This window comes from Uloborus diversus, chromosome 1 (genome assembly GCF_026930045.1).
Source record: "Uloborus diversus isolate 005 chromosome 1, Udiv.v.3.1, whole genome shotgun sequence".
Taxonomy (NCBI): Eukaryota; Metazoa; Arthropoda; class Arachnida; order Araneae; family Uloboridae; genus Uloborus; species Uloborus diversus.
The window spans coordinates 82,805,188-82,818,122 of NC_072731.1; the positions used below are offsets into that span (position 1 = coordinate 82,805,188).

At 36.0% G+C, this 12,935-nt stretch overlaps 1 protein-coding gene across 1 annotated transcript; it reads left to right on the plus strand.

The window, feature by feature from the left end:
- Positions 1-7,731: 7,731 nt before the first annotated feature.
- Positions 7,732-8,634, plus strand: LOC129234681 (uncharacterized). Its single transcript, XM_054868728.1, has one exon. The coding sequence runs from the start codon at positions 7,732-7,734 to the stop codon at positions 8,632-8,634; it is 903 nt and encodes a 300-aa protein (XP_054724703.1).
- The last annotated feature ends 4,301 nt before the right edge of the window (positions 8,635-12,935 follow it).

Consider the following 12,935-nt stretch of genomic DNA (forward strand, 5'->3'; position numbering starts at 1 on the left):
CTTTGAGGTGACTCATCTTGAATTTTGAGCCACATTTACCAGTTGCTTACCCTTATTAAAAACAAACTAGAAAAAGTATTCACTTTCTTTGCAATATAAACGCGTTGCACATAAAGAGAGAACAGCTTGTATTTGCCGTTAATCTGCTCTAAGTGTTGCAAGTTTACTTGCTCAAATTTAAAAGATTTTGAAAAGGTGTAGTAAAAAACATTTTTAAGCTGATGACTTAACTTTCATCAAAGAAAGCTTCGAAAACCAATATTATTCGAGAAGTTTCAAATGCCCGAAAATCACAAGCATAAGAATGCTTGCTTAAGTTCAGCCTCGAAATTAGTTTGCTAGCTTAATTAACAAAATTAACATTATAACTAATAATATTTTTCATTGTTCTTAGTAACAATTAAAAAGCGGAATGGGCAGATCTTACGATAGTCGGTGGAGTTTGTGCAAAAACATTTCACTTCCGGATACCAGCATGAAATTTTGTACAGCACTTATGTTCATATAAGAGAGCAAAAAAACGCCGGGAGGCAATCGATTGGAGGTCAAAACCCCCTGTGGTGACGTCATCAAAATGGCCGCCATGTATCGGTTAATACGTCGGTTTAACTGCTTAAAACTCCATAATAGGTCATATTTTTGTAAAATTCAAATACATTATCTGAAAGTCGTTTAAAAAAGCTCTTCAACAGAGCTTAGTTTTATTTTCCACTAACGGTACCCGCACGGCTTTGCTCGTAGTAGAAAAATTAAAAGGTCATTTCATTCACCTGTATATTTACAAACAATGAATGATGAATTTTTCCCCAATTTGCGATGTTAATTTGCTCGGCCATTTTACGGTTCCTTCCTTCCTCAGTTGCACGACAGCCCTGGGTTGGCCCTGGCCTTCTTAACATTTTTTATGTTACCGTTCCACGTTATGATAATTTTGTAATTTACTCGTCCACGATATGATAATTTGCTCGGTAAAATGTTCTTAAAATTGAAAAAGAAAAAGAACAAAATCGAATTTTCGAAAAATCGCTTCGAGGTGCACACCCCCATGCTACAAACAAATTCTCTGCCACATTTCATGAAAATCGGCCGAACAGTTTAGGTGCTATGCTCGTCACAGAGAGACATCCGGACAGATATCCCGACAGATATAAAGACAAACTTTGAGCTTTATTATTAGTAAAGAAGACAAATAGTTTAATAATTATTACAGTATCAACGTGAAAATTGATAGGAAAACAATGACTTTCCTGTGTTCTGCAATATTGGAGTAAAACTTTTACTGTAATACCTGCATTATAAAAGAACCTTCCCAGTTTCATTAAATTTAAATTTGCATTTCATGTTCAAAATGGATCGAGAACTTAATTATTAATGCTATCGTATAATAAAACAATTTTGTTAAAATGCTTACATTTTAAACATATAAGAGAAATAGACGAAAATTACATATTTTAATAACAAAGAAAAAGTAGCTGTTATAACGAAAACAGTAATAAGTTTTTTTTAAGGAACGTTTTACGTATTGCACTAACCCTCACAACTACAAAGAAGTGTACAATTCAGACCTGATCTGACGCATCGACAGCGTGTAGACAACTCTTTGCACTTGCATGATATAAGTTCCTGTAATTTCTGCATGGTTATTTTGGGGTGTGCATACCAAAGAGGTTCAAATTCTTCACCGATTTTTTTCCATCCCCACTGATATGGATCCAAGAGCTGAAAATTTTGCTGAAGACATTTTGTCCGTAGTAAACACTGCAATATTGTTCTCTTAAGGTGATGCAGAAAAACGTTGCTAGATGCTGGAATACAATCAACTGGTCTGTTTTGCTGGGTGAAGAAAATTCTCTTAGCCTCATTTACGGTTTCCATTGAGCTTGTTGAATGATGCGTCAAGACTACGAAGCGCTGAATAAGTAGAAAATGCTCATCTTCTTCATTAATGCTCTCAGGTACTTTAGTATAGTACAAAAAAACTTTGTCAACATCTCTAATTGCCATCCACATTTTCCATGCAGTACCTAGTTTTACCAATGCTGGCAAAACTAGACACCGTGTGCTCATGTAAAGGGATGGGAAAAAGGTAGAAGATCTGTAACACCTTGTGGAACTTTAAGGTGCAAAACGTGAATGGGAAGATACCGTAGATATTTTCCACTTCCATACTCCACACATAGCTCTTGCAGTTTCGGAACTCGGAACATAGCAATCACTACATCATCACTGTCAACAGTTTTCACGGTGATCTTTACATGACACAAGTATTCTATTGCATGCTGCACATAGAGGAATAGCCTCGCACCGGCTTCTTCGTGGGATACGGGAAACATGGTTTCAAAATTGTTCTTGACTGAAGCAATTGCAGTGTCTTTGTACGAGCATACAACCTGCTTCCCATCTCGTAGATCCATCTTCACGAGATTTTCTGCCAAAAATTCGAAAAGCTCCACTTTATTTTTATCTTTCGCAAGAAATTTAGTAAATGACTTCGGTATCAAAACATTGGATTTAATACTTATTCTTGGTCCAGATCCTCTCCATTGTCTCGTGTTGCTTTTCAAACTTCCTTTTGAATACCGGTCAAAAACCAAATCTACCCTATGAACACTTTTTCGTCTCATTAATATGCACGGCTTCATAATCTGATCGCAGTATTATAGGACAGTTCGAGCAGACAGAGGAACAAGCATGTGAATCAGTGCAGCACCATCAATGAACAATTTAGTTCCGGAATAGCCGTCAAAACCAGTCCAGTTGATTGAACGATACAAGAAACTACGCCGGACTTTTTTCTTGATTTCCTAAATTTGCCAAGATTGGATATAGAAGGTAGACACGAGCTGTTTTCATGAGAAAAAAAATTCTTTTACATCCATTTGAATTGGTTGGCAGGCAACATATAGCTTAGCAAAAAGAGTGCTGCCCCTCCTCAAATTAACAATGTTTTTCTTGTCTTTGGACTGAACAGAAATATTTTTCTGCTCATCAAGAGGAGATTGTTTCTTTTAATAACATCATGTATGGATAATTTTCTTAACACTAAGCGATCTTCTACAAATGTATTGAATTGACTTGCGTTAACATCACAGCAATGGCACTTTCTTCCGAGAGAATAATTTTGTTGCTGTTTACTGTAGGTAAATCGTCATCTTCGAAAGGATTCCCGTGTTCTTCAAATGTTTCAACTAGGCTGGAAACATGAATTTCATACCGAATAAAAAAGCTTCTAGAATCTTCATGTATCTAGTATCTAGCTTTTCAGTAGTGACGTCAGACTTTTGGCTCTGATTTTCTTCAAACTCCCCAATCAGGCACACAACTTCCGGTCCAGCAACCATCCATTGTATTAATGACGCCTCAGGACTTAAACGTGATAGATTAGTTGATGATTTTTAAATTAATTTGTTGTTTTGCTCATGCAAATGGTCGTGTGCCATCCTGGAAAATTTCCTCTCAGTTTTGGAGCCAGATATATTTTTCCTATGAAACTCTTGAAAAATAGCTGGATGCATCTCTACTGCTTCAAATTGCACAGAAATACTGAAGACCATCGGGCATAATTTGTATGATCAAACCAAACATCCATGGACATATGTTCTCAAGAGCGACAGTAAAGTCTGAGAAATTTCCTTGACGAATAGTACGCATCAGATTTAAAAGTATGCATTCTAGCTCCACGGTGATCTTTCAGTAAACTGAGGCGATTCTTCTGATCTTCGCTTAACCCAGTCTGTATATATTTTGTTTATATCTCTTTTCGATTTTGAAACGCTTTCTCTAACAGAACTTGGAAAGTGGTTACTGCAAAATCGTGAGCGTGTCGACTTCACTTCACATGCGAAACTTTTTGTGTTCTTTCTGCTCTTCCTGATGTTGTAACATGAACTTCTACTAGGAGTTCAGTTTATCCACTTCCTTCAATTCATGTACCTATTGCAGATAAAACAGCCATTTCTATATGTGAAGACCACCTAACATGACCAACATTTTATCTTCGCCATACTCATTCAGCATAGCCCACTGAATAGATTTTAGCAGGGGTAGATGGGATCTAGATTACAAACATTCTATTCAGTAAATATTTTACTTTTTCAAAAGCACATGAAAGAAATGATTGCAAGCTATGTTAGTATTTTGAGGTCAACATGGACCAAATGAAGGAGAAAAATTTATTCTAAAAAATATTGAGAGTTTTAAATACGTTTTGTTTATTGTAAAGGACGTAAAGGAATGAATACAAGTTATATATATATATATATATATATATATATATATATATATATATATATATATATATATATATATATATATATATATATATATATATATATATATATATATATATATATATATGAGAATTTTAATGCTAGATGGAACCAACAATTGAAGTTATCGATTTCAATCCGTATAATAGAATTATATGACTCACCTTAATTTGATATTATTTGCTACAGCATTAACCAGTCAAATATTCAGTTATTGAAAATTATATCTGAATAATAAACATATCACTATGGAATTAATTATTGCTGAGAACAGCAGAACTGGAAAGAAACGAGCTAGGCGGACTACAATCCAAAGTTACAGCTTGTTGGCGGGGAAAAAATCGAGTAGTCGTTCTGATTTTTGCCGCTAGACGGCAAACGTTCGCACTTGCAGGAGAAGTGAATTATTGTGTGACAATACATCTATGTATTTAATCCGATAAGGAATTTTTAATTAAAAGTTTCAGAGCGGGTTAGATGAGGTGAAACAGTTGGAATAATTCAATGAGAATGCACCCCCCTCCCGCCTCATGTAGTTACGTTTTTGCAGTGAAATTTTTAAAACTATTTACTAAGGGGGGGGGGAGGAGAGAGAACAAATGCATATTTTTATAGTTTATTTTAGAGCTTTTATTTAGTGTACCTATTTTTTACGGAAGAATGATTTCTAATGGCGTTTTGAGCAGTTAAACGAAACTTTTCACCTTTTCACGACGGAAATTTGGATGACCGAAATTTTAATAACTCTAAAACTACTTGTCTTAAGAGGAAAAATCAATCTCTGTTAAATAGATCTTTTAAAGCTCTTTCAGATGATACACATTCATATCACAATATACATATCTATAATGTAGTTCTAAGCAGTCAAACGTACGTACTCACCTTTCCAGACGGCCATTTTGATGACGTTAATTGTAATAACTCTTAAACAATTAGTGATAGGAAAAAAATCCAATCACTATTAAATAGCTCTTTTAAAGCGCTTTTAAATGATATACTTTAATATCGCAATATTAAGATCCATAATAGAGTTTTAAGCAGTTAAACTAACGTACTTCTCTTAATAAGGCGGCCATTTTGATGACGTCATCACAGGGGGTTCATGACCTCTGATCAAATGCCTCCCGGCGGATTTTTGTTCTTAGATATGTACATAAGCATTGTGCAAAATTTCAGACTGGTATCCGGAAGTGAAATGTTTTGGGTATTTTTGTCACAAACTCCACGGACTACGAGAGAGAAAGAAACTCTTAAGAAATAGTCTTTAATAATAACAATAAGAATGCGGCCTACGATAAAAAGTTATTCGAAGAGTTGGTAGATGTCAAATGCAGCATTATCCAGCTAATTCACTTGTACTTCATGCCCAGAAAATAGGCAGCATTGTTTTTGCATTATTGCGGTAAAAATATAATAAATAAATAAAACTTTAAACCCCATAGGACAGAACAAGTATAGCGATTAGATATAATTCACTTGCACTTCATTTCTGTAAAACGAGTTATGCCGCAGTTGTACTATTATGAAAGAAAACAAACTTTACAGTGTTTGCTTAAAACTGAACATCGAATTCAGATGATGGAAGTTAAAACTGCTGATATTTTTTTAAGATAAAATATGTCAAAGTGTATAAACATTTGCCATTTATATTTTCAGCCATTAAGCTTCCACTAATTAGGGAATGGGGTTGTTTCTTTCAGTCAAAAGCACCTTCAGTCACTGAAATTGATTGAATAAGCAAAAAAATAGCATGGAGTGAGAAAAAACTTTCATTTTCCCAATTATTCTTTCGCGTTTCCACGTTATGGTAATCAAAAAGCGAATTAAATATTGCGCGCTACGCTTAACATCAAACATATCGTTGCCAATACACGTGAGTAAAGATGCGAATTAAATATTTGGCTCTGTGAATGGCAACACTGAATGGCATTTCATCATTTGTGGTGTCACACGACAGAAACATAAACAATGAAAGCACGCCGTTTTAATTATTTTTTTAAAAATATTAAACTTAGTTAAATTATTTAAAGAATGGTCAGATCCTATGTTTTTAAGCATGCTCTTTCAGAAAAAAATATACTTTTAAAATTTTTGAAACGACCCCATTTTGCAACAGAAGTTGCTCTGCTCCCGCTAAAATATTCGTTTGGTCAGTTTTCCCACGTGCGACTGGCGTTGCCGAGGAATCCACCTTGGCGTAGCAACACGCTGTTCTTCTACTCGACTCAAGTTGATGTCGCGAGGGGCAGGTGATAACCCAACCTAAAACACTGGTTTCCTAGGAGCGAGTCGCCGATCTTAAACGTCGCTCCTCGCCATGACGCTGAAATCAAAAGTCAAGTGGATTCCAGCGTGACCATTCACGACGTCGATTTAGCTCTTGCGCGCATGCGCAGAAGAATCAAGTTTTCCCCCACGGTGTGGAGCAACGCCGACGGTCATCGTATTCGCTCCTAGGAAACCAAGGCTATTTTTAGCTACCGTCGTGTCTCTCTATGGCATCGGAACTCCTAAACGCATGAACCAAAAAAAATTTTTAATTAAAGATATTCAATTAAAGAATTACTTGGTCGAGAGTTTCTTAGCTAGAAGTGTCCAGCCTACGGCCCGTGAAACATATCTGGCCCTTTGTCACAATTTTTCTCCTTGAAAAGTTACTTGATTAAAGGTGTCTTAGGACCTTAGCTATGATTTTTTTCAGTCGGCTTATTTTCTTTTTTACTTCCTTCTAAATAGTAAAGGAAGTATGTATTAGCGAAAAAAAATTCACTCAAATATCGACCTAAATTTCCATTTTGCTCAATCCCGAATGAATGCTGAGATGTTTTTTCGACCCGAACACAAGTGCATACATACCTAAAACGTATGCACGTCTGAAATATCCATTTTGACGATCCCCTAGTTAATTACCACGAGCTTTCTCGTGAAGTTCGTATGTACGCATGTATGTATGTCACATAACTCACAAACGGTATGCCGTAGAAAGTTGAAATTTGGTATGTAGAATCCAAGTGGGGTCTAGTTGTGCACTTCCCCTTTTGGTTGCATTTAGATGTTCCAAAAAGAGTCTTTCACACTTTTTTGGGGGAATATTAGTGTTAATTTCAATGCAAACTTCTGTAAAACGCTTTTTTGCATCGGTTCGAGACAATAGCACTAGATTATCGCAGCAACTGTGCTTGCATGGATTGAGTTCATTGTGCTTTCTGTTTAAAAATTACGTGTTGTTTGTTCATATTTAAGCAGAGTAACAAATGAATAAGGTGAAAATATTTTTAAAGTCCTTGCGCACTCCAAGACACTATTATCATTAAATTGACGTAAAAGGAAGTCATGTGATGCACATATCAGTTCGTTTAACATTTAATATAATTTTAGTTCTCTCTGCAGCAACACATGTCTAACATTATTTCCAGGCGAGTAACTCTTCTCTTCTTGCTTCTTTGCAGCCACTCTGGTGATCATGATCAGCGCCATGCCAGCGGTGGCCGTCCGCCGGGAACGGAAGAAACAACGAGCGGCGGCGGCGGCGTCGTTGGCGGGGAGTCGGCGAGGCAGCCTCTCGTCCCTCCCGTCTCCCTCCACCCGCTCTTCCAGCCTCCTCTCCTCGCCGCTCTCGGTGCCCGGCAACTACTACAACTACTTCAGCAGCCAGCGGCCGCGACGACCCTCCTCCTCCTCCGCACCCGCCCTCCACACGCCGCCGCCCGCGCCGGCGTCATCGGCCGGCGCTCCCCCGCCCTCCCGGCGGCCGAGCGCCAGCGTGTCCACCATCTCCAGCGCCGCCAGCAACTACGTCAGCGCCCTGCACCGGGTGCACGAGCGCCAGATGGAGACGCGCCGCGAGCGCGCCCGCTTCCTCGTGTACACCGGCTCCGTGCTGATGGCGAGCGGCGCCGCGCTCGTCGTCATCGGACTGGCGGCGCGCGCAGCCGCCGCGCAGACCGTCGGCGCGCTTTTCCTGTGCCTCGGCGCCGCCTCCTGCCTGGTGCGCGTCTTCTGCCTCGCGCCGCGAGAGGAGCTGCCGCTCGTGAAGCGCGCCCGCGCCGTCTCGGGCCAGTCCATCTACGTGCCCTCGTCCTCGGCGCACCCGAGCGCCGCCACGACGCCCGGCACGGACGACTCCTCGACCACCTCCTCGTACTACTTCTCGGCGGTGCCCATGCACCGCGTGCCCCCACTCCTCTCGCCGGAGACCCCGCCGGCCCCTCCGCCGCTGCAACCACCCCCGCCGGTGGTGGTGCCTGGGGTGCACGGGGCGGTGGGCAGCCACAGAAGCAACCCCTCGAGTCTGTTGACGCCGATGAGTCTTAACAGCATTCCGGAAATGCAAGTCTTGATCACCGATGACAGTCAAAGGTACTGAGGCCCCTCCATTCCCCGATATGCGCGCGCCGCGGTCACCTGCTCACACCACCCTGTGCGCCATTTGCTCCTTCCCTTTCAAACACCACTGCTCTTGGGGGGGTTTTTATTTTTAATTCTCGAGCCAAAAAATAAATAAATAATTCCCGAAACAGGCTGTTTTTAATGCCTTAAATGTCACTATTTTTTTGCGGAAAAGAAATAAGAAAAAAAGTGAGTGATACAATATAGTTGAAGTATGAATGGTACTTGAAGATTAAAATACTATCCATTTTATTCGGAGATGACTTAATAACAGTTTCTGTACATTTTGAGGGCATTATTTTTGGTAGTTTAATAATTTTCGCAGCATATTTTTCAATAAAGAGTTTTCATTTCTTTGACGCCCGTACTTAATGTTTGATTGGTTCGCTGCTCACTGCGATGAAGATACCTGTTGTACATCGAAATTTATTAGACGATGAAAACTGATTGAAAATTAAGTTTATATTCATTTATATTTTGCTATATTCCGTAGAATGGTTAGAGGCATATTGATAATATTTAAGCTATATAAATTTTATTATTATTTTTTTAATGAATCTTTTAAGCTGTAACTCTGCTAGAAGAAATTAAGCTAATTTTTTTTTCTGATTAAAATATGGAACATAAAAACTTTTTTTTTAATTTATTTCCCATTCTTGCATTTTACTTTTGTTTTACTTTTTCTTTTGATCACAAATACAGTAATATTTATCTTCGTATGTATTGTTGATGATTTGAGTGCATGATTCCAATTCGTAGTTAAAAATTGGCGCTCTTCAGTGTTGAATTTACTACTAACTTATGTTGAACTATAGTCAAGATTTTCTTAATGTTTTATTATGACGTTTGTAATTTATGTTCTATAATTTGTAAGGTTTTTAACTTTACTTTATTTTATTTTGCTTACTGTTATGTATGTGTATTTTGTTTTGTTAATAAATCTTATCTATCTAAATAGTCAAAAAAGCCCTAACCATTTCTTTACTAAGTAAGGTGTTATGAAAGGAAATGAGTAAAGTAAAATAGCCACCAAACTACAATAGAGAGGATTGAAATTCAAGTGTTTTTTTCTTTATACCGTTCGAAAACTTATTTAAAATTTTCTATTATGTATTCACTCATTTGCATGTCAATATTTCAATATTGTTTTTACGAAATTCAGTTTATTTCTTTATTAAATCAAAATTTCGGGAAAAGTTTTGTCAGCTAAATGAAATTTATTAGAAACAGTTTACATGTATATATTTTTTAATCTTCCATACAGGAATAGTAGTAATTTCCATTCTTTCCAACAAAATTGTCCTTTCAACCTCTAATTTTATTTCGAGAAAGAGAAAAACACATGTTCTGATTTATTTGCGTTTCAAAAAACGTAGAGAGCAATATGGTATTTTTTTATTTTTTAAATTTATGTTTTTCGAAAAATGCTCAGAAAATCCTAATTTAATTCAATTAATATCTTTGCGACTTTGTGATGCATGTTCCGAAAAAGGTTCTAACTATATGGCTAAGTAATAATGAGAAATAAATTACCTTACCAAAATTCATTTATTGTAAATTTATGTTATTTCTCCCCTAACATTTTTCTTCTAAAATAACTATATTCCACTACTTTTTAGTAGTTTTATTACAGATAAAACTACATTAGTACAAAACCTTTAAAAGGAAAATGAATAAATTTACACGTTCTTAATTTTATTCCAAACAGCCTGGTTTACAGTGAAATTTGCTATTATAATGTTTAATATTCATTTTTCCAATCTTTTAACTTAGTTTTCATGACAGCATTTAGGGTTGAGGTGGAAAACTTTACGTTTGGTGCTATTAGATACATCGAATACTCCGTAGAAATTGCACGCGTGAAAACATGCTTTTATACGTGAATTTTGAAACAGCACGTGAAAACATGCATGGACACGCGAGGTTAGAATGAGTTCTAGAATTTTCGCGATTGAAAGGCGCGAGCAGATGACAGACAAACGATTTTTCGTCATTGTCCTTTCTTTCTTTTACTTTTTTCTTGGACAGAAATTTCTGACAAGTGAAATATTGCCTGAATATGTGTGGAGCAATTTTAAATGATAATTTTAAATATATTCATTAAACATTTATCTTCTAAGAACGTTATTTCAATAATTAGTAATTATGAAACTTCCGTAGTTAATAAATATTTTTCATAAAAACAAAAATTAACAGAGTGCAAAAAACTTAGGACAATACACACAGTTTATTACAATCCTTTGTCTATTATTTGGAACCATATTTGCAACTAAATTTAAGAAATAATTTAAGCTCCTTTCATCATCTAAAACGTCGAACATTTTCCTTCACTAAAATTTAATTTTTATTGAAAACAATTCATTTTAAGCAGTTCTTCACTTCAGTTCCCCAAACATGATTTACAGATGTCTCGCAGAAAATGAGCATGGTGGCTGTTACGCTAGCATATTGGAAAGTGCGCATCGGCTTCGATAGGCAGTAGAAACTCAGAAGCCGTAACGTACTAATTAAACAAATCTGCTCGCTGTGAGTGTGACAACTGAACACTTTTTAGAGATATTTTGTTTTCTTCATAGGCATCAGGATAGGCGTTAGTAAGAATAGATAAACAATTTTTCATTTGATGCACGAATTCAATATTTGGGTTTTACCTTTTTGATAGACGTTGCTGTTTCTACGTAAATTACTAGAATTTCCCATTGGCTGTATCAAATTTTTTTCTTATTACGGTATGAAGCCCATTCTTAGCAGTTTTGAATCAATACCAATTTTTATCTGAGATCCTATTTAAAAGTGTCTTAAAATTCTCAGATAACCGCGTATGTGCAACTTTGCGTGCTTGCTAAACACAAAAAGGGTTAGATTTTTTTAAAGAGAATTCTCTTGAAGTCATATTTTGTTAGGATGTAATGCAAGGCCTGTGCTAGTGCAGAAAATTTCTTGTGCAAAAATTAAACCTGCAATAAGTTCGGGTCTGTCATTTAAATCACTTTTTTATTCACTTCTCAAGGCACAAGATTCCAGCGAGATATCACCAGACGGTATTTCGAAAATATTTTTATTAATACACTGTAAAAAAAAACTGTAAATTTTGAAGAAGTTATCCGTATTTTTTACAGAAAAAAACTGTTCGTAATAAAATACAGGATTTCTCTGTTTTTTTTGAATCTGTAACCGGTTATACTTTGTTTTTCTTCGAATCTTCGAAATTTCGCCCGCGTGTTTGGATTTTGGTTCTCGTGCTCGAGTTTTTGATCTTATATTTATTTAAAGCGAGTAAGTCTTAAATCGTTTGCAACTTCCATTTCATTGCATCCTAATCAATATTTTATTATTATGTTTTTTTGTCATCTGTGACAGAGGCATATTCGGAAATTTACCTTTGTATACATGCATTTCGTAGTAGTATAGTAAATATTGAAATGATTTATGAAAGTATAGTTTCATTTTTTTAATCTTCATAAATCAGCTTGAATAAATAATAAAAATACGGAAGATTTCTGTAAAATAAACGGAAGAAAACTGGCGTCCTGGCTGACAGTTTTTTTCTGTAAATTTTACGGATTTTTTTTACAGTGTAGTTACGATATGGTCAAAGTGCATTTGTCCTGCAATAAAGAATACTATTCACGTTACTAGTGAAAGAAAAATGTGGTAACTCAAGCTTTTTTGACGGAATATTACTCATCATCACACCTACTTTCGCTAACTTTTTTTTTACCCATTATTGTTCTGCTGATATTACAGGCATTGTATTTTATCCTTGTATTCCGCTAAAAAGTATGTTACAGCTGTGGGAATATTCTATAGCCTCCACAAATTCCTTGCATTTTAAAATTATTTTTTATTTTTTTAAATATTTTATAGATCAACTCTATGTTAGTTATTCCTCTTGAATGATTTAAAAAAAAAATTTTTATCATTTTATGTAAACTAAAGAAGCATTGCAAAATCGAAAATGATTTTCACACACGCCATCTGTATTGGGACCAAATGATATCATTTATTTTAATAATAAATATTATATTATTTTGCTTCAATATTTGCAGTTATAATATTTTTAAAAATTAGTTTTATGTATCTTGTATGAATTCAATGTAACGCAACATTTCACATTTCGTCATAATGCACTGCTTTATTTATTTTTTTAAATGTCAGTTGCTTTAGAGAACAATGCTTCATGAATTTTTTTAATAACAACCATTTTATTCCATTACTGCATTTATGCTTCTGCGTTTTTCTAGCAAATTAAAGTTACACAGCTATGTAGTTATTCCA